The 27,232-nt window shown below is 44.8% G+C and overlaps 1 protein-coding gene across 9 annotated transcripts in view; it reads left to right on the top strand.

Annotated features, from left to right (window-relative positions):
- Positions 1-316: 316 nt before the first annotated feature.
- The window catches only part of DCAF4 (DDB1 and CUL4 associated factor 4), a 29,217-nt gene continuing 2,301 nt past the window's right edge, over positions 317-27,232 (top strand). The window contains exons 1-12 of one of the 9 annotated variants that reach the window (XM_017676566.3): positions 317-428; positions 7,400-7,493; positions 9,615-9,715; positions 10,132-10,286; positions 11,026-11,108; positions 12,249-12,351; positions 14,239-14,382; positions 15,296-15,345; positions 24,302-24,381; positions 25,693-25,791; positions 25,918-26,015; positions 26,809-26,982. In XM_017676566.3, coding sequence (XP_017532055.3) covers positions 7,408-7,493; positions 9,615-9,715; positions 10,132-10,286; positions 11,026-11,108; positions 12,249-12,351; positions 14,239-14,382; positions 15,296-15,345; positions 24,302-24,381; positions 25,693-25,791; positions 25,918-26,015; positions 26,809-26,982 — 1,173 coding nt within the window. In that variant the 5' untranslated portion in view covers positions 317-428; positions 7,400-7,407. The other 8 variants (XM_017676567.3, XM_073242174.1, XM_017676565.3 and 5 more) reach the window with 8 other exon arrangements.

The following is a 27,232-nucleotide window of genomic DNA, read 5'->3' as shown; positions in this document are numbered from 1 at the left end:
TTGTAGACAGTGGCCCCGAGCGGCGAAAGGACGTCTCCGGGCTGGGTCAGTACAGCAGGTACCCGGGTGCTGTGGGGTACCTAGGCTTCGGAAGGAGTCGCCTGGGAGATGCCGGGGACCCAAGGTAGGCACTTCCCGGGCCCGGCCAGCCGCGACACTCTGCAGGAACCCAGCCTCTCCACTGGGACTCCGCCAACTCCCCAATTCCGCCCTCTCCCTAAGAGCCACCCTATTGGCTTAATCAATCCGAAGCTGCGTCCAATGAGAAGGGAGGGGCGGCCGCCGTGCCCTATCCGCTGCGTCAACACAGGAAGGACGCAATTAAGTGACGGACGCCGCGCCTCGGTGTTTCCGGGTGTTTCCACGCTTCACTCCCTGTACTGCGGAACCTGGGCCCAACGGAGCGCCGGAGAGGACTCTTTAATCTAGTAAGGCTGTGCGAACTGGGGTGACCGTTGGCGTGGGGCCCGAGGCCGCTGCTGCTCCCACAGGGCTCGAGCTGGGGTCGGGGCTTGGGAAGGCCTGAGAAAGGGGCGGGGAAGAGCCGAGCACATGGAGCCCCGGCAGGCTGGTGGCCTGGGGGCTGGGCCGGCGAGCCCCGGGTGTGCCGGATTCGTAGGCGCGCGAGGCCCGGCTTATCCTGCCGGCCACGTTCTGCAGCCGTAAATGCGGGAATGGGCGCCCCACCCCCCGCAAGTGTCGCCGGTCAGTGTCTGACCCGGAGGAGCGTTTTTCTAAACCCTGATGCTGAAGGTGCCACGCAACACCTGCCAGTGGCTGGACTGCGGGCCTTTGGCGGCGTTTTTCCGAAAGTAAAGATTGCAGTTTATTTTTTTCAAATAGGTCAGCATAACAGCCAACGCGTATTGAGTGCTTATTGACTTCCAGGCAGTATGCTAACTTCTCTACAACCATTAACTAATTTTTTCCATGCCAGCCCTATGAGCTAGGTAGACCCAAAAAGGCCTAGTGCGCTTGCCACTTGACCAAGGTAACATCTGATGTAATAAGGAACCCTGGGATGAGCCCAAGCTTACTGAGCTGTGTTAGCGGGAAAGCCACCGTTCCCACACTAGTGCTTTGCAGGGTCCTGGAAAACTCGTCGTCTGCCCCATCCCCCAATCACCTCAAACTGTGATATGCGCTTCCCCTTAGTAGGCAGTCTGCAGACATCGTCTTGTGAATCAAACATCAAGAAGGAAAGAAAACCAAAGCCACAACTTTGTGGAGGAAACAAAAATTTCAAAGCCTCAAACTTACAGTTTTAAGCAGCAATGTTGACGTGGTGTCCTGTGGGTAACCACACCTGGGGCCAGACCAGCAGGGGTGGAATTCCTTTTCACCAGTCTTGTGTCTTTCTGGAAAAGATATTTATCCCTCTAAGTCTCAGTTTCCTCATTTTAAAATAGAGTTAAAAAATACCAGCTCAGGGTGAGCCCACAAGTTCCTTGTAGAAGCCGTCTTGTATTTGGCTATACAAACCGTTGGCATTTTTAGCATTTTCCGTATTAGAGCCCCATAGGCTCTATAATTTTTGATTCCCTTGTTGGAGAGTCAGACTGTTTCTCACTTGCAAGTGTATCGTTTTAAGGAGTACAGTTCAGTGGCTTTTGTAGTGTGTTCCAAAGGTTATGCGACCATCACCACTTACTCCAGAATATTATCACCCCAAAAAGAAACTGTGACCCCAGTGCATCCAAACGCCTAATACAGCGGCATTGTTGGGCTCCAGCCCAGGACCCCAGAATATGTGCTTAGGCAGGATGTTGAGTCCCACTTGCCCGGGCATCCCAAACTGAGGGCTGGGGACTTGCGAAGTGGAACCTGTGTCCCCAGCACGGACCCGCGGACTCTTGAGCCTGCCTCCCTAGGCTGGAGAAAGGAGAGCCCCGAGGTATGCAGGGTGGAGGTGTGCAGGCTCCCACCCCTCCATCCCGCTACCCACCCCGGCAGCACTACCCAGTGAGCAGGAGCCAGGAGGGAGGCTGCCCCCACCCTACCAGCCTCCAAGCCCCGAGCCAGGTCTTTACCCTACCTACACCAGTGGGATTTTGCAACCAGGCCCGGAATGGCATCTTGGGGAGGGGAAGAGCCAGTTTTCCGGAAACTGCAGAATGCTCAAACCACGAAATGCATTCTGGAGAGCTGTGCCCCTTCTGTGCGGAAAACCACCAGACTGGGAGGTGACCCAGGAGTAGGCCTCTACTGAGAACCCAGATTTGAAAGCAAGCCTGAAAAACTGCTCAGGAGTTTGCCCACCTTCAGGATTATCAACAAGTGAAGTTGAAAGACTTGGAGCTGAAGGAGTTGAACCTTTGAAAATTCGTGGAACCATTGTAAAAATGAAATGGCATGGCCTCACAGAAACATTAACAGCAAGGAGTGGAGAAGCTGAGCCCGTTACCCGAATTAGAGAAGACAAGTCAGCAAACCCTCGTTGGACATGTTGAACCCAGAGCTACAGAGGACACTACTGAGACAGCTCTCATCTGGAGGAACTCTTGGCAGTTTTGAATATAAAGACTGTATATGTTGGCATAAAGAATATAAAGCCTGTATATTTAGAAGTTTATCCCTATTGAAATGCTGTTTCACAGCAAAGCCTTACAGATATATCAAAATATACAAAAGATTGATGAGAAAGGAGATTTAAAGGTTTTCAGAAGTTCCAGGTGTCCACCAGCTTATTCATCTCATTGAGGTATTGTAAGAGCAAATTCACAGTTGCCTTTTTAGAGATTGTTGCCAATGAAATGTGTATCTGGAACAAGACAGATGTGCACTTGTCTGGCCAAGAAAGGATCAACAAACAGATGATATAGATGTTAGAGAAGAAAACTAATTTTCCTAAATACCCTTCCCATTTCCATTTTCATCTTAAAATGGCTCAGAATCCAGGATCACCGAATTGTAAAACTTTATATTGGCTTGCTGTGTTAAACCTCAAAGAGAAATGCTACTACTGCAAATGGGTAGGGGAGGAATTAGAGGAAATTTATGCTGATCCAAAATGAAGGTTTTAAAATACATTACATATCCACTCATTTCAGCCTCCTTCCTAGTGATATGTGATTTTCTATATGATTATCCCCCCGCTTTTTTTTTAATGATTATGGATTTCAAAGTATCACAAATTATTGCACCATACCTGGTTGGAAGTGCTGTAGTAAGTAGATAACAAAAACCAAAAGATCTACCAGTTCCACTTAGCTTCAGAAAAGGATTCTATCTAGTGTTTTTGACTAAATACAAATTCTTTTCCGTTGAACTTTAAGAAGTCGTTTTTTTTAACTTCTACTGAATCGAATCATTTGATCTGTAAATTTACCTTTCAACAAGCATGTAATCAAACAGACTAAAGGAAATATGACAACAATATATCAGTGTTTTACAAATGCACAAAGCATAAACTTTAAGTAAAAGTCACATTCAACTTGATTCTGGTTTTAAAACAAACTGCCGTCATACTAAGGTAGTATATATGGTACTGCAGCTGTTGGAAAGCTAGTAATTTGGTGGAGTGTTCCCTAGAAATGCATAGACAGGTATGCATGGAACATCATAAATCATTTAAAAATTCTATGAAAAACCAGGCTACCAGCTAGATAATGAAAGGCTGTAACAGTCACTCATTTCTGAAAATATGAAGCAGTTTAATCAGAGCCTTTATCAACTCATTTGGGGTAATTGGAAAAAGCAGTTACTCATAACTGAAAAACATACTTTAAAGAAGCTTTTATTTTAAAAACAAAAAGGACTTTTGTACCATTAGTCACTCCCTATTTTCTACTTACTCCTCCCCTATCCCCAGCCTTCTCCCCCCACCTCCCACCATTTGCCTGTTCTGGAGATTTCATATACTTTATGTGGCCATTGTGTCTGGCTTCTTTCACTTAGCATAATGTTTTCAAGGTTCATCTGCTATGTGGCATGTATCACTACTTTTTGTTTTAATGGCTGAATAACATTCTGTTGTATAGATGTGCCACATTTGTCTATCCATTCATCAGTTGGTGGAAATTTGGGCTGGTTCCACTTTTGGGAAATTAGGAATAATGCTGTGAACATTACTGTCTAATTTTTTGTATGGCCATGTTTTGATTTCTGCTGGGTTTTGCTAGGTCATGGTGACTCTATGTTGAACCTTTTGAGGTGCTGCCAAACTCTTTTCCAAAGTGGCTATAGCATTTTATGTTCCTACCAGCAGTGTATGAGAGTTCCAGTTTCTCCACATCTTCACCAATATGTACTCTGTTTTTTTGTTTGTCTGTTTTTTTATATAGCTATCCCAGAAGGTATGAAGTGGTAACTTACTGTGCTTTTGTTTTGCATCTGCTTAAGATGACTAATGATGTTGAGCATCTTTTCATGTTCTAAGTGGCCATTTGTACATCTTTGAAGATAAGTCTTCAAGTTTCCCGCTTATTTTTTTACTGAGTTGTTTTTCTTGTTGAGTTGTTTATATATCCTGGATATTAAATCCTTATCAAATACATGATTTAAAAATATTTTCTCCCAAGAAGATGTGGCACATATACACAATGGAATATTATTCAGCCATTAAAAAAAATGAAGCCTTGCAATCTGCAACAACATGGATGGACTTAGCAGGTGTTAAGCTCAGTGAAATAAGCTAGGTGGAGAAAGACAGATACTATATGATTTCACTTATTCATGGAATAGAAAAACAAAGCAAAATGAACAAAATATTAGTGGACTCACAGACACTGAGAAGTGGCTGGTGGTTACCATGGGGGAGGGGTTGGAGGTGCATGGGTGGGGAGGGTGAGGGGGATAAAGGAGCAAAAATATTCTCAATCATAATAGAAGTTCGTCATGGGGATAGTAGCACAGCATGGAGAATACAGCCAATGATTCTGTAACATCTTCCTATGTTGACAGATAGTAACTGCACTAGTGGGGGTGAGGAATTAATAGTATGGGTAACTGTTGAACCACTGTTGTATACTTGAAACCAATGTAAGATTGTATATCAACGATACTTCAATAAGAAAATTTCTTCCATTCTGTGTTGTCTTTTCACTTTCTTAATTGTGTCCTTTGATACACAAAAGTTTTTAATTTTGATGAAGTCCAGTTTATTTTTTCTTGTGCTTTGGGTGCTATAACTAAGAAACAAGATCGTGATGATTTACACCTTTGTTCTAAGAGTTTTATAGTTTCAAGTCTTGGATCCATTTGAGTTAACTTTTATATATGATGTGAAATAGGAATCCAAATTCATTCTTTTTACAAGTGAATATCCAGTTGTCCCAGAAGTTGAAAAGACTATTCTTTCCCCCATTGAATGGTCTTGGCACCTTTGTCAAAAATCAGTTGGCCATAGATATACGGGTTTATTTCTGGACTCTCAATTCCACTTCACTGATGTATATTTCTGTCCTTGTGTCAGTACCACAGTGTCTTGAACACTGGGTCTTTGCAGTAAGTTTTGAAATTGGGACATGTGAGTGAGTCCTCCATCTTTGCTCTTTTCAAGGTTGTTTTGACTATTCCGGGTCACTTGGATACCCATATGAATTTAGGACCACCTTGTCCATCTCCAAAAATATTTGGAATTTTGATGGGGACTGTATTAAATCTTAAATCTCTGGATCAATTTGGACACCATCCTAAAGTTTTCCAGTCCATGATATGGGTGTGTTTGCATTTATTTATGTCCTCTAATTTCTTTCAGCAGTGTTTTATAGTTTCAGTGTATAAGTCACACAAGTATTTTAATTTATTCCTACATATTTTTTTGATGCTACTGTAAACAGAATTGTTTGATTTCATTCTCAGATTGTTCATTGCTAGTGTATAGAAAAACAACAGATTTTTATATGTTAATCTTGTGTCTTACAACCTTGCTTACCTCATTTATTAGTTCTAGTAGTTTTTTTGTGGATTCTTAAGGATTTTCTATAGATAGGAACATGCCTTTAGGATTTTCTATATATAGTATTTACCCTAGAAATATAAGGTTGTTTGAAAATAAGCTATAATTCCTTTACTGTTTGAATTCCTTTTATTTCTTTTTCTTGCCTAATTGCCCTTGGCTAGAATTCGAATAGAAGTGAGAACAGACATCCTTGTTTTGTTTTTTTCCTGATCTTTGGGGAAAAAAACTGACAGTCTTTCACCATTAAGTGTGATGTTAGCTGTGGATTTTTAGTAGATGCCCTTTATCAAGTTCAGGAAGTTACCTTTTATTTTTTTTATCATCAAAGGGTATTGGATTTTCTCCAATGCTTTTTCTGAATCTACTGAACAGATAACCATGTGTAGTTTTTCCTCCCATTTATTCAATTAATATGTGTATTACACTGATTTTTTATATGTTGAACCAGCCTTACATTTCTGGGGTAAATCCTAGTTGGTCATGTTGTATAAGCCCTTTTTATGCTTCTGGATTTGGTTTTCTAGCATTTTGCTGAGGCTTTGTGTCTATGTTCCTAAGGTATATTGACCTATGGTTTTTTTATGATTGCCTGGTTTTGATAACGGTAATACTAGCCTCATGAAATGAGTTATACAGTTGTAAATATCTTGCATATAATTTTTACAATCTTCTGGATTATTTTTTTAGGCCCATGTACATTTGTAAGTTACTTGATAAGTATTGCCCATTTTCCAAAAAGTCATCAAAATTCAGTCTTTTTGAGAACTCCTAATGTGATTCCATGTTAAAACTAGTATTGTTTTGATGATTAAGTGATAGAGTCAGGTTATTCAAGATAAGACTTTTTCAAGTCACTCAAAATATTATGGCAATATCAGTGTCACTAAGAAGTGCTTTTATGTCCTTATTTCAAAAATTGCATATGCACATCCATCCCTTTAAAACTAGTGTTTTCAGGAAACAGACACTTTATAAAGTACATTGAGAAGTCATACATACTGCCTGCCATTTAATTATGTCCACAATTTCCCTTACACAGTACTGACTTTGTAGGAAAAAGTGCTCACTGTCAACTATTCTCCATGAATAGGGATGTGTGTGGATTGAAAGAAAAATTACTACATGCTCTGGTATTATCTGGTAAGGAAAAAAAAGAAACTAGAAGAATTCTCATGCAAGATGAAAACTGTCATCTTAAAGTAACTGAGAATGTCATCCTCTCGCGTGGTGACCCAGGGAATAGGGCTTGTCAGGCCAGGCATCAGCTGTGAGGTAAGAAGTCACTGTACCCCCGGAGAGGTAGCCACAGAAGCATTGCATTTTATCGCTGTCTCTACCTCAGGGCAGCCCCGTACAGGTGAGGCTTGGCGAGGTGGCTTGATGACAGCCCAGGCTGACCCATCCCTTTCTAGTTCTGAGCATAAAGGAACTATGAAGAAGCAAGCAAGAGAAGAACACGTGCACACAAGTTTGCCTGTCATTTTTTTTCTCTTCTAGGAGCAGAAATGAATAAAAACAGCTGGCAGAATAGGAGACGCAGGAGAAGGAGCCACCAGCAGAACCCTTGGATCAGACAACACAGTTCTGAGAGGCAAGCGCTACTGCCCAAAGCCATCCTAGCATTTTTCCAGCACCCTCACGTGCGGATGAATCACTGGGAATCTCGTCAAAATGCAGGGTCTGAGGTGGGGCCTGAGGAGAGTCTGCAGACCTAACAGGTTCCCAGGAGATGTCGCTGTTGCAGGTCAGCCTGCCTGCCACGCTTTGACTAGTGAGGAGATAGGGCCACACTGTTCTTTCTTTTTAGAGTAGCAGTGACTTCTGGCCAGAACATTAACTGTAAGCCCAGAAGTAGACATTACCTGATATAACTGCAGAGCTGTTTCTCCATTTTGTAGGCTTGTTCTGTCTTTTTTTTTGTTTTTCAGTGAATGGAAATAGATTTCTGGGAATCTAATTGAAAGGCTAAATATGTAATGCAGTATTTAATAAACACAGGAAAAGCATAAAGACAAATAAAGTGAACACTGTATACCCACCACCCAACTTAAAAAATAAAACTTAGTCAATACTTAGTTGAGGTCCCCAGAATAAACATTTTCCACACTCCACTATTTTTCTGCATGAAGAAAATACAAACAATGTAGTCTCAGAACAACACCCTCTGGCACCCCAGGCCAGGAGAGGACACCTTTTCACAGTTCAGGGCTGACGGGACTTCTGGCCATAAGAAGTCTTTGCACAGCACTCTCCTCAGCAAAGGAGATCCATACACCAGTTTTGCAACTCTCCCACACTTGAGACTTCCTTTTTAAATGAACAAATTTCAGTTATATAGTCAGAAGATGTCAAATACCAAGGTGCTTCCCTAGAACAGCTTAAGCCAAACAGTAACAAAAATCATCAAAATGCGAAAAGAACAAGGGCTTTGGAATTAGGAGTTGAGGTTTCACACTGCATTTTCCTATGTGAAATTGAGCAAGTCACTTAATCATCCTGAGTCCCTCTTCTTGTACAAAGCAGAGCCATTGCTTCTCTTGTGAGGTTGGCAATAGCGTATGTAAAGCCCCTAATGGTTGCCTAGCTCTGAGTACACCCCTCATAAGTGGTGGGCCTCATTAGGTGCTGAATAAAATCTCTTACTCTCAGCCAGTCCCAGTTGTGACCCATATTGTGGAAAGATCAGGACAGTGCCCAATGTTTGTCTGTTCTATAAGGAAAACCATGGATGCTTTTTGGGGCCTAGGACTTACCACAAGAGCACAATGTGTAGCAAAATGTGATCTGTGCAAGAGAGCCTCCACTCAGCTTTGGCAGAGTTGTGTGGAAACATGCTGGACAGCCACCTTCTGGGCTGTATGGAAAGAATGGGCAGCAGTCCTTGGGCTAGAAATGTAGTCATTTGTCATGACACTGAATCCTTCTTCCTCTTGCTGCTAATGATCACAGATGACCTGCCTCAGGAAGCTGTAGACCTTAAAAAGGGAGAATAAATCATTTTTTCTGAAACCATGCATAAGTTAGTATTTACAGACAAAAGAAAGTTCTTTGATTCCTTCAACCTAGTTTTGCAATTTGTATTCTCTGGTTAGGGGCAGTTACGGTTTTTAGAGCCGATTATATCAGGACTCTAAAATAAAGTCTTTTGCTCTGTTACTATATCCTTCAGCCTGTGACTGCTACAGAAGCTGTGTAAAGCTTTGCACATCAAGCATTTAAACCATGGCTCTACCCCCATATTACTGATCATGTCCCTCCTCTCAGTATTACTGGACCCCAGTTTCTCCAGGTGTAAGGGTAGGTAGCCAAGTAAAATTTAAACTCTTTGTCCTGCTGAATCCAATAAAGAATGAAATTCACCTGGCCTTGAAACTGCTGTTGAGCTGACAAGTGAGTCCAGCTGGTAAAATTGTTATTGGCAAAGATTTGTGTTCTCCTTTTCATCTGGAAAATTCCAAAACACCTTACAAAATGCTTAAGTGAGCAAGTAAGAAAAGGAAATTATTGTGATATATAATCCTGTTCAGGATGAGAAACCAAAACCTTGCCCTAGTGGTGTGTTCGAAGTAGGTAAATTGCTTTCAAAAGAAGGGTCAGTGGGTCAGGGTGAAGGCTGCAGAACTGCCTGAACTGCCCCCTGCAGGACCCCACAGTCAGAGAATGACTGGGACTCAAGCCCTTCACTGCACGTACCATGACTGTGTGTCAGCAGGTGTAACGCAGGGATATGGCAAAGCCTCCAGGATTCTGGCCCTGGCGGTGATGAGGCCCCATCGACCTCATCCAGTACAGATGGGAGTTCTTCTGCACCAGGTAAGGCAGTCTGCTGGGTACTAGGACTCCTCTGGCCCAACCCGCAGGGAAGATGAAACCTTGTCCTGCCTGGTCACCTGGTCATGTCTGTTCTGGCTGCCCTTCCTTCTCGGCCCTGTGTGCCATCACTTGCATGTGGGTCCACTCCATATGTGTCACCATGCCTGACTTGGAGGAAAGTCTGGGAGATTGGAACATTGAAGGGAGGTGCCGGGTGTGTCAGGAGCAGCAGTGCTGAGACAAACAGCTCCCCTGGCACCGAACTGGGCTCAGGGTGGAGACCGGCAATGCTGGCCCATCTGCCCCTCAGAAATGAAGAATCTGCAAGGGGTTGGGGGACAGGCTGTTGGGTTCCTGTAGGTGCATCAGTTCACAGTGTTGTAAGTTGAAGTGAATTTTGTTTCTTTTGACTCCAGATCTCCCAGGATATTACTTTGATCCTGAAAAGCAGCGCTACTTCCGCTTGCTCCCTGGACATAACAACTGCAACCCCCTCACAAAGGAGAGTATCCGGCACAAGGAGATGGAGAGCAAAAGGCTACAGCTGCTGGAGGAAGACAGGCAGAAAAAGGTGGGCTCCACCCTCCTGGGGGCCACCATGTCCCCTCCACTCCTACCAGCATCCGTCCCCTACCCATGAGATGCCTCCATAACACAGGGCTTAGTGTCTTTGAGGGAGCGTGGTGCCCGATTTCCGAACAGGGACTGATGAAGAGAATAAGAATGGGCAAGAAATCTCCCACCCACCTACCCCTTTTTTTATTGGCTAAGTTTCATTAGTAGTTCACATATTTTGTCCTTCCTCAGGGCAGTCTTGGGAAGCAGCACGATACATTTTCAGTCTCCACGTATTTAAGTAGAAAACCAGAGTGTTTGGTTTGGATATAAGGTTTTCTTGTATGGGGATTAGATGCCAGGATATTTTGATGGTACTGGGGGCAGTGGAGTGAAACCCGGGTCACCAATGGAAAGTGTGAGGCAGACCTGAGGTTCAGTGCCATTCCTGCACGCACTGGTGCTGGGGATCCATCTCCCCGCTTACAGACTGATGTAGGGCTTAGACAGAGGTGTTGAACAAACTTTCCAGCTCATGCTCTCCTGTGATGGGCTTTTCCTCTTGCCAGGGAGAGGAGACTAGCACAGGAGACCATCAGATTGTTGTGTGCTAATCTCTCCCAACTTGGCTCCTGTTTCTGTATTGTATCGCATGCAACTAAAAACATTCTCTGTTGTATTATAACATGAACTTCACTGACTCTCTTTCTCTCTCATATATTTTTATTTATTTACTTACTTGTTTATTTTTGTAGAAAACAGCCAGAGTGGGATTTAATACATCTTTCTTGCTACAAAAAAGCAAGCTGGGTTTTCTCAATGTCACCAGTTATTGCCGGTAAGACTGCCTCGTTGTAAGGCTTTCTTTGTAAGTGTTCTTCTCCTATTTTTTATTTCCTTGGTCCAAGAATCCAATTAAGATTATCCTATGTAGCTACTCTGTGAGGAATCTTCATAGTAGGGGGCCCCAGCTCACAGCCTGCCTTTTGCTGCTAAAACCAGCCCTGAGAGAATCACTGTCCCTCTAGAGCAAGAGGAGCTATTCCTGCAGGAGGCCAAGGAGAAAGGAGAGGAGATCTAGGCAGAGAAATAGAACAGAAATTTCTCAAGATGGTTCCTCTGTGTTACTCAAATCATTTTTCGTTTAATAGAAAGTCCTGTAATGTCATTCCCATGAGATACCTGTATGGATGTATATGTACTAAACTTCATCTAAATACTTGTCATGTCTGATACATACTAACTAAAACCCTGTGAGATACGTTGATAATTCCCCCAGTATCTAGAAGAAGAGACTGAGGGTCATGGTGGAGTGATTGGTTTGAGGTAAAGAGGGTGGAGATCTGACTTCAGCACCTGAGCCCTTAACCCTGCATTCTGCTGCCTCCTGCTGTGTGTGGAGAGGCAAAGAAACATGATTTTGATGAGGGGCACAACTCTCTCATCTTGGAGCAGGGCTCCCCCTTCAGGGAAGGCCCAGCCATGCAAGAGGTAGGTAGGGCATGCCTCTCCCGTATTTCCCTTCTTCTGAAAGGGAAAAGAGTTAAAGGTCTAGTTAGACAGATGTGTTCTTTACCCTAAACATGCTTTGTCCTTAGTGGGGAGGTAGCTGCGACAGGGAGAGGGAAAGGGCAGGAAGCTGGGTGGCTCCGTACTTGGCTTACTCACTGTGCAATCTTTGGCATGTTGTTTTATTCTTCAGTATCTTCATCTCAAGAGAAAGAGTTGTACGAGATGATCCAAAAAGAAATTCCTGTAGTTCTTACTTGCTTTGACCTTGTGAATGGGCCACCCATTTTTCTGCTTTAGTTTTCTTAAGAGTTCTAAGAAAACTTAATTATTTGGGATCTTGCTCAACTCCATTGATGAGAATTAACATGGAGAAGAGAGGACTTGGGGCAGAACCCCTGAATCTTCCTCATGGATATCTAGGTATTGTCGTCCATGTCCTCCCTGCCCTCATCTTTCCCCTCTGCAGTTTAGCCCATGAGCTGCGAGTGAGCTGCATGCAAAGGAAAAAGGTCCAAATTCAGAGCTCGGATCCCTCTTCTTTGGCAAGCGACCGATATAACCTTATACTGGTGAGTGGGAGGGAGCTGTCCAGGCGTCTGGCTGCCGTCCCCTGACATGTCATGGCTTAGCATTGGCTTCTGTCCAGCCCGGCTGCAGAGAAGCTGGCTGCCATGAAAGTAGATGGCATCCTCTTGGTTTTACAGCCCTAACAAGCACCTGCTGGCTACCATTGGCAGGCACTGAGCTGGCAAGGCAGGCCTTGGTGACTATTGTCACCCACTACAGCTCTGTCATTTGACATGAGAGCCTAGGCCTACCACACATTGACTGAGAACCATCACAAAGTGACTTTCTCTGGGGTGTACTGTGTACAGCTTCCTATATTGGAGCAGGATCTGGTGCCGGAAGCTCCAAGGTCCTTCATCAGCATCAGTGTATTACTCCCCTTTTTGTTGTCCCTGACCTGAGTGGCAGAGCCCTTCAGACCTGTGTCCCCAGGCCTGCACATCCAGCGCCCTGTCTTCCTGTCATGTGCAGGGAGTGCAGAGTCTCAGCTTTGGGTTAGACCTGGGTTGGAAGCGAACACCAGAAGCCAGTGCCAACTGCTTGAGCCCAGGGCCCAGGGAAATGTTGGCAGGGGATCAGGGAATCCCCTGCAAACAGAAGGAGCCAGACCACCCAGCTAGACTGAGAACTGGAGGCCACAGGAGGACATGGCCTGCCCACAAGCCCTGTCCTTCCTGGAGGCTGAGGGAAGCCAAGGAGAGAGCAAAGGTGCTCTGGCCCATGATCTGCTGACAGCCTGGAGGCTGAGCTACAGAACTGGCCTCAGGAGACCTCCACAGGGGAGCCCTTCCATGTAAGGGGCATTGGGGGGCCAGGACCCATTCTCTCCTGTGGCTTCCCTGCTTATTTGGCTGTGTGTTCAGGGGTACAGTCGACCTGAACCAGAAAGATTACTTCTTGTTGTGGGTTCCCCTCTGGAGCCCCTTACCTGGGGTTCTTAGTAAACAGGGAGCAATACATGCACTGCTCACTATGCCTGAGGCCCCCAGTCCTTGGACTTTGTCTCACATGACCCGTCTGCTGGCCCCTGGGAGGTCTTCCCCACCCCCTATAGCTAGAGATGACTGGCTGGCTGCTATGACCGGAGGGTTGGGGAGGGCAGTTTGCCTCCCTGGGATCAGTTTTTTGGATCTGATGCTAGTCACTGCTAATGCCTTTCAGGAACATAACTGTGCTTCCTGAGAAGTTTGCAAAGTGAGTGCAGTTTCACCACCATCCAAACGTCTGTGTATTAGTATTATAAATATATATAAAACACAGAGTTTTTGGCTTTGAAATACTTATTAACCACAATTTTTTAATGACAAAGAACTTCAAAAAATATCTCACATCCCAGTGCAGTCTTTTCTATTAAAATTTTTTTTAATGCAATGGTTTATTTTTACTTGGTGGTAAAAGAAAAAAAATAATGCCTGTCTAACAAGAATCCAGTTTGTATCCTCTTTTCACTCCTTGACAGATAAAACTAGCATTTTCCACATCACTGCTTGGCCTTCATGCCGGCCACATGCTCTTTCACCATGTTGCTCATCTGAACAGTTAGTTCCTTTGGGTGGGCACTGGGGGTCATCCAGATGCAGTTCTGAGTGGGTCAGTGTGCAGACCTCAGACTTCTGGCCATGCCCTCTCACTGCCCTCCTTCTGCTCCTGATCTCTGAGACCAGACACCTGCTGGCCTTGCTCAGTGATGGCTAAGCTGAGCGGGGACAAGTAAGGTCATCCCCACCCTCCCTCAGGGATGGGATGTGTCTCCCAGTGCGTCAGGATAAGGCATCATCTCTCCAGATGAAAATGCATAGAGCATGAGGCGGGGAGAGAGGGCAGATGGTCTGAGCCCACAGACTCGGCCTGGAAGGTCATCTGCAGTCAGCTTCCCCCTCCCCCCTCAGGCAGATACCAACAGCGACCGGCTCTTCACAGTGAACGATGTCAAAGGTGGAGGCTCCAAGTACGGCATCATCAACTTGTGTGATCTGAAGATGCCCTCGCTCAAAGTGTATATGCATGAAAACTTCTACTTTACCAACCAGAAGGTACCTTGCGCTTCCCTTCAGACTTGCCAACCCCTCTTACCCTCTGCCTCCAGGGCCCTGCAGTAGTTAGCCCAGTTCAGAGGAGAGGAGAGAAGTCTGTGAAGAAGGCAGGGCTTGGGTACCTCATCTTCCCAAGAGGAAATGGAATTTGAGATCCTGAGAACCCATAGGGGAGGAGAAGGGCCTCGCTAGTTTGTCTTAGAAGAGAAATGAAATTGGGCAGTTGGGGAAAGGCTCAAAGTGCAGTGCCTCTCTGGCTGGTTGTGAAGACCTTCCCTTCCAGGAGGACTGAGTGGGTCTGAAGGAGCCCCCACCAAGGCTCCGAGTGCCCGGAGGTGGACTGCAGTAGCCTGAGGGGATCCCCCAGTGCGTCAGGGTAAGGCATCGGTCACTCAGCCAGTCTGTGGCTGACATTGAGGACTACATAAGCATTAGGAGCTTGCTATCTAAGGAGCAACCTTTAAATTATAGTGGGGTATTGGCTGCATCTGTAAGAAGCTGTGACTTCTCAGCTGGGACATGAGCCACAGGATGGATGCAGGTTGAAAATGGTATCTGGGTGAAGTGAGATACAGTTTGCTTTCAAAGTCAGGCTTGTCCCGGAATTGTAGACAGTTCGTCCCTGTCCCAGAGGGCATACCAGGTGGTCACTGTGAGGTCCATACTGATGATGAGGGATCAAGGCCTGAGGGTTTCTTCCTCCCCTTCCTGTCCTCTCAAGGCTCTACATGATAGGGCAGGGAGCTTCCTGTTCTCAGGATGCTTGGGCTAGCCCCCTTGAAAGGAATGAGGCTTGAAAAAAGAAACCACATGTCAGTATCCCCTCAGTTTATTCCACAAGAAAGTATCTATTTCTGTCCATGACTTGGCAGTCGAACCGATTTTTCTGTCTTGCTGTGTGCTTCCTCACCAGGTGAACTCTGTGTGCTGGGCCTCAGTGAATCACCTGGATTCCCACATTCTGTATCTTTTGGCAGGTGAAGAGGTGGTGGGCTGGCTGCACCCTGATGTGGACCTTGGTGTCTGCAGGGTTCATGAGATGGCATGTTAGTGGCCAGAGTCTGGGCTGTTTTGGCTGCACCTCTCACCGTTTAGGGAAGGGCAGGATGTGCGGAGGAAACGAGGATCCCCAGGGAGCACGGAGAAGTAGTCAGGGTCTTGGGATGCCATTGATAACTCCATGAGCTGGACACTCTTCTGGAACTTGCTTTAGCAGAGGAACAAAGCAGAAAGGAACAGTAAAGCCTTGGGAGGGAACCCCAAGCCCTCCTGAAGTAGAGGAGGAGCTCAGAGCTGCAGGGGCCCCGGGGTACAGTAGGCCTTGTGGGGAGAGTGAGGGCAGCTACCAGAGAACGGGACTCCTTTGGCACCCTGGACATGGGTGTGGGGACTGCGGGCCTAGTGTCCCTGCCAGTGACTACCCTCTCTAGCATACTCTTCATTCTATTCTCTGCCTCCTCAGCAGTCGGGCTTTTCGCTAGGAGCACAGTAATACAGTATCACAGTGCTGGGATCACTGGGGACTCTTGATGCACGGGACACCTGCCCATCACACACTTCAGGGAATAATACTGTCTGGCCCAAAGCCACATGTTAATGAGTCATTTCTATAACGAGTTCTTGAATCTATGTGACCAAATAAATGGACGGGGAGAGAAGCTTTCCTTTTGACAGGAGGCAAACATGGAACCGGATTTTTTTTTAAATTTTATTTTGGTATCATTAATCTACAATTACATGAAGGACATTATGTTTACTAGGCTCCCCCCTTCACCAAGTCCCCCCCATGTCCCCGTTCACAGTCACTGTCCATAAACATAGTAAGATGCTGTAAAATCACTACTTGTCTTCTCTGTGTTGCACAGCCCTCCCCGTGTCCCCCCACCCCACTATACATGCTAATCGTAATACCCCCTTTCTTTTTTTCCCACCCATGTCCCTCCCTTCCCTTCCAGCCTCCCCAGTCCCTTTCCCGTTGGTAACTATTAGTCCATTCTTGGGTTCTGTGATTCTGCTGCTGTTTTGTTCCTTCAGTTTTCTTTTGTTCTTATACTCCACATATGAGTGAAATCACTTGGTACTTGTCTTTCTCCGCCTGGCTTATTTCACTGAGCATAATACCCTCTATCTGCATCCATGTTGTTGCGAATGGTAGGATTTCTTTTTTTTATAGGGCTACGTAATACTCCATTCTGTATATGTACCACATCTTCTTTATCCATTCATCTACTGATGGACACTTAGGTTGCTTCCAATTCTTGGCTATTGTAAATAGTGCAGCGATAAACATAGGGGTGCATCTGTCTTTCTCAACTTGATTGCTGCGTTCTTAGGGTAAATTCCTAGGAGTGGAATTCCTGGGTCAAATGGTAAGTCTGTTTTGAGCATTTTGATGAACCTCCATACTGCTTTCCACAATGGTTGAACTAATTTACATTCCCACCAGCAGTGTTAGGAGGGTTCCCCTTTCTCCACGGCCTCGCCAACATTTGTTGTTTTTTGTCTTTTGGATGGCAGCTATCCTTACTGGTGTGAGGTGATACCTCATTGTAGTTTTAATTTGCATTTCTCTGATAATTAGTGATGTGGAGCATCTTTTCATGTGTCTGTTGGCCATCTGTATTTCGTTTTTAGAGAACTGTCTGTTCAGTTCCTCTGCCCATTTTTTAATTGGGTTATTTGTTTTTTGTTTGTTGAGGCGTGTGAGCTCTTTATATATTCTGGATGTCAAGCCTTTGTCGTATCTGTCATTTTCAAATATATTCTCCCATACTGTAGGGTTCCTTTTTGTTCTATTGATGGTGTCTTTCACTGTACAGAAGCTTTTCAGCTTAATGTAGTCCCACTTGCTCATTTTTGCTGTTGTTTTCCTTGCCCGGGGAGATATGTTCAAGAAGAGGTCACTCATGTTTATGTCTAAGAGTTTTTTGCCTATGTTTTTTTCCAAGAGTTTAATGGTTTCATGACTTACATTCAGGTCTTTGATCCATTTTGAGTTTACCTTTGTATATGGGGTTAGACAAAGGTCCAGTTTCATTGTCCTACATGTAGCTATCCAGTTTTGCCAGCACCATCTGTTGAAGAGACTGTCATTTTGCCATTGTATGTCATGGCTCCTTTATCAAATATTAATTGACCATATATGTTTGGGTTAATGTCTGGAGTCTCTAATCTGTTCCACTGGTCTGTGGCTCTGTTCTTGTGCCAGTACCAAATTGTCTTGATTACTATGGCTTTGTAATAGAGCTTGAAGTTGGGGAGTGAGATCCCCCCTACTTTATTCTTCTTTCTCAGGATTGCTTTGCCTATTCGGGGTCTTTGGTGTTTCCATATGAATTTTTGAATTATTTGTTCCAATTCATTGAAAAATGCTGTTGGTAGTTTGATAGGGATTGCATCGAATCTGTATATTGCTTTGGGTAGGATGGCCATTTTGACGATATTAATTCTTCTTAGCCAGGAGCATGGGATGATTTTCCATTTGTTAGTGACCTCTTTAATTTCTCTTAAGAGTGTCTTATAGTTTTCAGGGTATAGGTCTTTCACTTCCTTGGTTAGGTGTATTCCTAGGTATTTTAATCTTTTCGATGCTATTGTGAATGGAATTGTCTTCCTGATTTCTCTTTCTATTAGTTTATTGTTAGTGTATAGGAAAGCCTATGTGACCACTCTTTATACACCTACTTCATGAGTTGTCATGGGACTAATGTTAGTTAACACCTGTGATGTTAGTTTAGCACAGTGCATGGCACATCATGGGTCTTCAGCAAGGATGACTGAATCCAAATCTGTTGTTTTAAATTTGTCCCACAGCACTCTTTCCAAGGGTTTTCAAACCTCAAGTGCATTAGAGATCTGATTATACATTGCATGTAAGACAAACACGGAACTGTGTGTGTTCTATGAACTGAAAATTTTATGTGGCTTTTGTTTGGGTGGGTTTTGTTGGGTGGTGGGACCATCTATCACTGTGATGATCTTAGCCTAGGACAGAAGAAATGAAGGAAAGAGAATGGAACCTTGTGCTCATTCCTGACCTTAAAATATTGCATTTTCTTGTGTTTCTCTCTGTCGGCTACAGAGAGGATAAAAATCATATAATTGAGTTTAAAGAGTATGGTCTAGCATAGCTTCATCAACCACTTGTCCTCTGGTGGTCATCGGTGGTCTTCAGGCATTCATGCACCTGGTACTTATGCTGAAGGTCATTGAATTTTCTCTTTACGGAAATGGCACCTCGTTCAGACCTGCCCTCTGCCTTTTCCCCCAAAGAATGATACGAGGTTAGACCAAATTCTTTGTATACTTACTGGGCTCTTAGTTAATCTCTGTCCTGTTAAAGGATTAAATCTATGATACTAGTCCTGTAAGTACCCCAGAAGATTGAATGTAAACTGGATTCCAGCCATAGTCACTAAAACTGCACATGGGTAAAGACTCTCCCCACATCCTTACCCTCTAAAGTCAGAAGCAAAAAAGGTTTCTTTAGAAACTAATTGAACTGCCCAGCTATGGTGTTCATTTATAGTTTCAGTAGCCCCTATGCTAGAGATTTTTAATATGGAGCTTACCACCCAAGGCAACATGATGTGCGCACATTACTTCCAGGTGGCCAAAAATGTTGCCTAATCAATTTGCACATATTAATATTTTCTGATGATGTGTGTATGTGTGCATTCCACCAGCATCTACTGAGCATACACAATCCATGGGCAGCTCAGTGGGCACTCAGTCCATGCAGTAGTGTCCCTGGGGCAGTTGGGTGCAAGACAGATGCAGGCACTGGGGTGCCTTCCCCGGCTGGGTCCTGCATGAGCTTCCACCGTAGGGAAAGGTTGAGTATCTATGGTGTCCCCAGCTAGACAAGACTAGCCTTGCAAGACTGAATCGTTGGGGCTCTGGGCTTCTTCTGAAGGATGGTGGCCATGGCGTCTTTCCTTGTATAGCAGTGAGGATGCTAGGTTGGCAAGGATGAGGCATCAGACAGAAGGCCCTGGCAAGACTGAGAGGGCAGTGGAGAGCATGTGGCCTGATGAGCGCGAGTGGAGGAGAGGCACAAGTCTAAGAGGCTTGGCATCTAGGTCAGGGAATCTGGGTGACAGGAGAAGGGCCAAGGGTGGAACTCCAGGAGAGGGATTGCAGAGGCCAAGGAGTTGTAGTGAGAAATTGTGCTGTGTGGCCACGGGGCAGGATAGGAAAGTGTTCCTCACACCCAGAAATGGGGAGCTCACTGGAGACCTTGGGGAGAACATTTCACTGGGAAGGTGAGTGTCAGACCTGGATTTCAGTGCATTGAAGAATGAAGGAAAAGTGAAGAAGTGCGAATAAACATAGCCTCTTAAGAAAAGTTTGTCTGTGAAGGGGAAGGGAGAGGGACCAAATCAGTCAAGACTCAGTCCAACAGAAAAGTAAAGTGAGGTGTATCAAGAACAGTTCAAAGACAAGGAGACCTGAATGGCTATAGTCAGATGAATCACTACACCCAGTTATAATCTGGGAAAAGCAAATTAATACTGAGATGTCATTTTATACCTATTCAGACAAGCACAAATTTCTAAAGTCTGGTAGTGCCAAGTTTCGCAAATGGGGAAAACTGCTGGTATGAGTAGGTTGATAACCACTTTCAGTTGAAGATACATGTACCTTACAACCCCCCAATTGCAGTCTAAGCAGTGCTTTCAAACTGCAAGTCATGATCTACTTCAGTGGATCATTAAACCAATTTGTGAGCATTTTAAAATAAACTATATGGTACCAGAATTTCATATTTAGTGAGGGTGTTTTATGAAAATTTTGTTTCAAATATTTGTGTGTATGTAATGCATTGTAATAGAAAAAGGAACTCTTACCATGGGTTTAAGAAACACTGCCTAAAGCCTCCCACACAAGAAGAGATGCTTATTCTGGTGGCAGTGCACAGAAAACGTGAGAATAGCCTAGGTGCCCATCAGCAGGAGGCTGTATAAATAAATGGTGTATTCATACAAAGGCGTGCTCCACGGTGAAAGGACTGGGGCTGCTAGCATCAACAGGTGAAACAAGAGACAGGGAAGATGGAAAATTTGTAGAAGATACTCTGTGTGGTGGGTGATGCCACTTGCATATGTTTTTTTTTAAATATATATATTTTTATTTTCGTATCATTAATCTACAATTACATGAGGAACATTATGTTTACTAGACTCCCCCTTCACCAAGTCCCCCCCACATACCCTATTACAGTCACTGTCTATCAGCATAGTAAGACGCTGTAAAATCACTACTTGTCTTCTCTGTGTTGTACAGCCCTCCCCGTGCCCCCCCACACTATACATGCTGATTGTAAGGACCCCTTTCTTCTTCCTCCACTTCTCCCTCCCTTCCCACCCATCCTCCCCAGTCCCTTTCCCTTTGGTAACTGTTAGTCCTTTCATGGATTCTGTGTTTCTGCTGCTGTTTTGTTCCTTCACTTTTTTCTTTGTTCTTAGACTCCACAGATGAGTGAAATCATTTGGTACTTGTCTTTCTCCGCCTGGCTTATTTCACTGATCGTAATACCCTCTAGCTCCATCCATGTTGTTGCAAATGGTAGGATTTGTTTTCTTCTTATGGGTGAATAATATTCCACTGTGTATATGTACCACATCTTCTTTATCCATTCATCTACTGATGGACACTTAGGTTGCTACCATTTCTTGGCTATTGTAAATAGTGCTGTGATAAACATAGGGGTGCATCTGTCTTTTTCAAACTGGAGTGCTGCGTCCTTAGGGTAAATTCTTAGAAGTGGAATTACTGGGTCAAATGGTATTTCTATTTTGAGCATTTTGAGGAACCTCCATACTGCTTTCCACAATGGTTGAACTAATTTATATTTCTACCAGCAGTGTAGGAGGGTTCCCCTTTCTCCGCAACCTCGCCAACATTTGTTGTTGTCTTTTGGATGGTGGCGATCCTTACTGCTGTGAGGTGATATCTTACTGTGGTTTTAATTTGCATTTCTCTTATGACTAGCGATGTGGAGCATCTTTTCATATGTCTATTGGCCATCTGAATTTCTTCTTTGGAGAACTGTCTGTTCAGCTCCTCTGCCCATTTTTTAATTGGATTATTTGCTTTTTGTTTGTTGAGGAGTGTGAGCTCTTCATATATTTTGGATGTCAACCCTTTATCAGATCTGTCATTTACGAAAATATTCTCCCATACTCTAGGGTACCTTTTTGTTCTATTGATGGTGTCCTTTGCTGTACAGAAGCTTTTCAGCTTAGTTCTGTTTGTATTTGTTTCACATATGGTCGTGCTCCTGTGTTGGGTGCATATATATTTATAATGGTTATATCCTCTTGTTGGACTGGGCCCTTTATCATTATGTAATGTCCTTCTTTATCTCTTTTTACTTTCTTTGTTTTGAAGTCTATTTTCTCTGATAGTAGTACTGCAACACCTGCTTTTTTCTCCCTTTTGTTTGCATGGAATATCTTTTTCCATCCCTTGACTTTTAGTCTGTGCATGTCTTTGGATTTGAGGTGGGTCTCTTGTAAGCAGCATATAGATGGGTCTTGCTTTTTTATCCATTCTGTTACTCTGTCTTTTGATTGGTGGATTCAGTCCATTTATATTTAGGGTCATTATTGAAAGATATCAACTTACTGCCATTGCAGTCTTTATATTCGTGGTTACCAAAGGTTCAAGTTAGCTTCTTTAGTATCTTACTGCCTAACTTAAGTCGCTTATTGAGCTATTATAGACACTGTCTGATGATTCTTTATTTCTCTCCCTTATTCCTCCTCCTCCATTCTTTATTTGTTGGGTGTTTTATTCTGTGCTCTTTTGTGTTTCCTTTAATTGCTTTTGTGGGTAGTTGATTTTATTTTTTGCATTTAGTTAGTATTTGGTTGGTCTGCTTTCTTTGCTATGATTTTATTTTCTCCGTTGACATCTGTTTAGCCTTAGGAGTGCTCCCATCTAGAGCAGTCCCTCTAAATACCCTGTAGAGGTGGTTTGTGGGAGGCAAATTACCTCATCTTTTGCTTGTCTGGGAATTGTTTAATCCCTCCTTCATGTTTAAATGATAATCGTGCTGAATACAGTATTCTTGGTTCAAGGCCCTTCTGTTTCATTGCATTAAATATATCATGCCATTCTCTTCTGGCCTGTAAGGTTTCTGTTGAGACATCTGATGATAACCAGATGGGTTTTCCTTTGTAGGTGACCTTTTTCCTCTCTCTAGTTGCCTTTAAAACTGTCTGTGTCCTTGATCTTTGCCATTTTAATTATTATGTGTATTGGTGTTGTCTTTCGGTTCCTTCTGTTGGGAGGTCTGTGTACTTCCATGGTCTGAATGATTATTTCCTCCCCCAGTTTGGGAAGTTTTCAGCAATTATTTCTTCAAAGACACTTTCTATCCCTTTTTCTCTCTCTTCTTCTTCTGCTACCCCTATAATGTGGATATTGTTCCTTTTTGATTGGTCACACAGTTCTCTTAATATTGTTTCATTCCTGGAGATCCTTTTATCTCTCTCTGTGTCAGCTTCTCTGCATTCCTGCTCTCTGATTTTTGTTCCATTAATGGCCTCTTGCATCTTATCCATTCTGCTTTTAAGTCCTTCCAGAGATTGTTTTATTCCTGTATTCTCCCTCCTTAGCTCTTGCATAGTTCTCTACAAGTCCATCAGCATGGTTATGACCTTTATTTTGAGTTCTTTTTCAGGAAGATTGGTTAGGTCTATCTCCAGGTTCTGTCTCAGGCATGGATGTGTGTGTGATTCTGGTCTGGATCAGATTCTTCTGCCTTTTCATGGTGATGGGCAGATGGTGCGTGTGTCAGCTAGCAGAAATCCCTTTCTGGTTGGTCCTCGCATTCCTCTCCTGGGAGTACAGCTTCCCCTAGTGGCTTATGTTAGGCCGTTGTGCACAGATGGGGTCTCTGATTCTTGCCCGGCTGCTGCGGGGCTCCGTGCAGTTGCTGTGGGCGTGGCTGGCCTTAGGCTGCTGCTCCACTATGGCAGGGCCATCCTGGAGGAGGAACGGGCGGGAGACTGTTTACTGCCGTGAGGGGCCTCTGAGCTGCACCTCCGCCCAGGGGGTTAGGGTGCCCGGAGTTCCCTGGGATTCCCAGCTGCTGGGCTGAGTGTGCTGGGACACTTCTGTCCAGTTGTGAGGCCCCTGTCCCTTTATGTCTTTCAAAAAGCACTTGCTTTTCTTTTTCCCAGGGGCACCAGCTGTGGGGACCTGCTCACAGATTTTACTGTCCTGTTTCCCTAGTATTCAGCACCCTACGCACTGTGTGTGTGCTCTCCTGGTGCGGATGTCTAGGGCTGGGTATTTAGCAGTCATGAGCTCCCTCTCCCTCCCTGCTCTGATTCCTCTACTGCCAGGAGCTGCAGTAGGGGTGGTGCTCGGGTCCCGCCGGGCCGCGGCTTGTATCTTACCTCCTTTGCAAGGCACTGGGTTCTCGCAGGTGTAGATGTAGTGTGGCTGTTGTCCTGTATCTTCTGGTCTCTCTTTTAGGAATAGTTGTATTTGTTGTATTTTCAAAAATATACGTTTTTGGGAGGAGATTTCTGCTGTCCTACTCACACTGCCATCTTGGCTCCTCTCCACTTGCATATGTTTTTAAAACAGTTCTTAAATTGCTAGGGGACAAATACTGTGTTGTGTAAATACACTATGGCTTAGATGACAGACCAGTTTTAGAATAGAGAGTCTCTCTGGGTTGGGGAGAAGGGAGCATTGGAGTGGGGAGGGGTCAAAGAGGGCTTTTAACTATATCTGTGAGAATTTTTTTCCTTTAAAAAGAATTTGAAACTAAATGTGGAAAAATGTAAACATGCTCAATTGACTTATGGCTGTTGTTAGTATAATTTTTTGAAGAGTGCTAATGCCCATTTTCCTCCCTGAGGAGAACCGTGTACTTGACTGTCCTTAACAGCTTTTCCAGGCTGTGCCTCATGGGAATTGCAGAAACTCTAGGCTGTGCCACCCTGCTCCCAGCATCGCTGTTCATCAGTAGCCACCCAGGTATCAAGCCTGTTTCCTCTGGATAAGGTGGTGCTCTGAGGGGTTCTCTGTACTGTGTGTCCCAGGATCTGTAGCCCACGTGTGTGTAAGCTCCGTGGCGAAGAGCTGGACAGGAGGGATAGGAATCACAGGCTCGGGGAGCCCGAGTCAGAGCTCACAGTGTAGGAACAGTCTGCAGAAGCACTTGTGGGAGGGTTCCTTAAGCCTGACCCAGGATTTGTACTAGAAGCATGTTCATCTTTACATACCCCTCCCCTTCCTTTGGGTCACTTCAACAGCCAGAACGGCTAAAGGTGTGTGTATCCAGTGCAAGGGATCAAAATAGTTGGGCTGCCTGTATAGATCATTCATGAAAGAATGATAGGTGCTGTCAGAGGCCCTTACAGTGGCTAAAGGCAGTTGGACTTCTTAGCAGAATCTGGGTATTAAGTTTTCAGTCTTTGGAGAATTAGGATCCCTTAGACTGGGATCGGGGCTCTTAAGTAAGAGTGCGGGCTTTAGGCAATGTGGCATGAATCCCAGGTCTGTGCCTTACCACCTTGAACAGGTTGCTTAGTCTCTGTAAAGTGAACATTAATAGCAAAAAAAAAAAGTGACGATAATAGCTACTCCATCAGGTAACATGGAGGATTAAATGAGGTAATGCACACCTAGCCTAGTGCCTGGCATTTCATCATACAGCAAGCTTCTGACATGGAGTATTTGCTCTATTTTACAGATGAGGAAACTGAGGCAAAGAGGTTGAGAATTTGCCTTATAAAATGAATCTATGGTTCCCTTTGGGGAGGAGTAAGGAGGCAGTAATTGGTGGGGCATATGCAGGATTTTGGGGTATTGGAATGTCCTATATCTTAACCTGGGTGGTGGTTACTTGGCTACATTTACTTTGTGATAACTCATTAAACTGTACTTAGAATTTGTGCCTTTTATGTATGTTTTATCAATAAAAAAATTTATTTAAACAAATGTTTTGCTTGAGAGCATACGTCTAATAGTGTGATCTGGGGTTGAAGCACCCTTATCTGTAACATCATACTGCGTCTCAGCTTATTAGTATTTTTAACACTACTACTGGACAGTCAGGAAAGATTGATTTATTCACTGTCAGAATAACCACTTTCAAGCCAAGAACCACAACTGAGTGTCTCTATTTTGCTACCACAAAACCCAGCGTGGGGCCAAGGTCTAGATAACCTCATAGCCACTCTTCCTAGGGGCTTCCCAGATCGGGGGGTCAGCAGCCTGGCGGCATGGAGGGGAGAGCACTGCCCCTGGAGTGCAGTCATGCCTTACCTTCACTGTTCCTCTCAGCAGGAGACCAGCCTGGCATGCTGTGCAGTTTCCGGATCCCTGGGGCCTGGTCCTGTGCTTGGTCTCTGAACATCCACGCGAGTAATTGTTTTAGTACAGGTGAGCCATGGCTGCCTCCCAGGCCCCCTGAGTAAAGAATTTAACAGACCTTAAACCCCTCCCCATAAGTCCCTCTCCCGACACTGGAAGTGGCACTTGTCTCTCCACCCCATCTCTCTCTGTCAGGCTTGTCTCGGCGGGTTCTGGTGACCAACATGGTGACGGGACACCAGCAGTCATTTGGGACCAGCAGTGATGTCCTGGCCCAGAAGTTTGCTGTCCTGGTTGGTTGGACTGGGAAGGGTGTAGTTTGCTAAATGTGGGAATTTTGCTGGGCTGAAATTGGATTTCCCATGTGGCATCTAGTCCTCTTCTCTTTTGGGTGGGAAAGGGCATCAGAAAAGATTAATGGATTACTTGGGGAATATGTCCGCACTGAATGAAAGTTAGCTGATCCTGGCTAAGCTGGCTTTAAAGGACCTCCTATTTAATTGAACTGTTAGCAGTACTTATGTCCCAATTCATAGATAGCACTGAATAGTTTCATACACAGCTTCCAAATCACACATTTTATAAATTTAAAAATCAAAATTCTGGTCATTACTACACTTCAAAAACTTGCCCCATAGAAAATGCCATCATTCTTTTAAAGTATGGAGGAGGGAGTCTGTCGATTGGCTTTCCACAGTGAGCAGACTTGATTATTCAGATTTTTTCAGCCATCTCCGCACTTTCTGGGACCCCAGGTCTTACCTGCACCTCCTCTCTTCCACTGCATACTCAGCACCCCAGCTTTCCTGAAAACCTTGGTGGAGATGGTGCTGTTCCCTGGGCTTCAGAGTGAGGCTTTAGGGGTCAGTGCCGCCAGTGGGGAGCACACTGGACAAATGTGGTCCAGTGCTTTTACCTTCTACCCATGAAGCACCCCTCTAACTTCACTGAGGCCCAAACCCCGACCAGCCCATCTCTCCGCACACCTTTAGGCCAGGGTCTGGCGTAGGGGAGGTGAGGCACACGCTGTGTTCCGCCGCCCCTCCCCACCTTGCAGGGGGGTACCAAGCTGTCCCCTTTCCACAGTCTCCTTTGCTGTTTAACGGCTGTCGTTCCGGGGAGATCTTTGCCATTGATCTGCGCTGTCGAAATCAGGGCAAGGGCTGGAAGACCACCCACCTGTTCCATGACTCAGCAGTGACCTCTGTGCAGATCCTCCAAGAAGAGCAGAACCTGATGGCGTCTGACATGGCGGGGACGGTAGGAGTAGCACGGACTTCCTCAGGTTGCTGGAGCTGCTGGCCCAGGGCCCTGCGGGGGAAAGGGCTCTGTGCGAGCCAGTAGCAGGGGCAACGCAGCTGGGGCCCAGGCGAGGTGCATGCAGTGTGGCACAGCTGTTGTGTTGCTCACCGGAAGCCCAGTCTGCTCTGGACAGACAGAACTGCTCTTGTACTTCTACTGGACTCCAGAGCTCAGGACTTAGATTCAGATTTTCCTAACCTGAAGAGAT

This window comes from Manis javanica, chromosome 8, assembly GCF_040802235.1.
Source record: "Manis javanica isolate MJ-LG chromosome 8, MJ_LKY, whole genome shotgun sequence".
Classification (NCBI taxonomy): Eukaryota; Metazoa; Chordata; class Mammalia; order Pholidota; family Manidae; genus Manis; species Manis javanica.
This window is presented reverse-complemented; position numbering and strand designations above follow the sequence as displayed.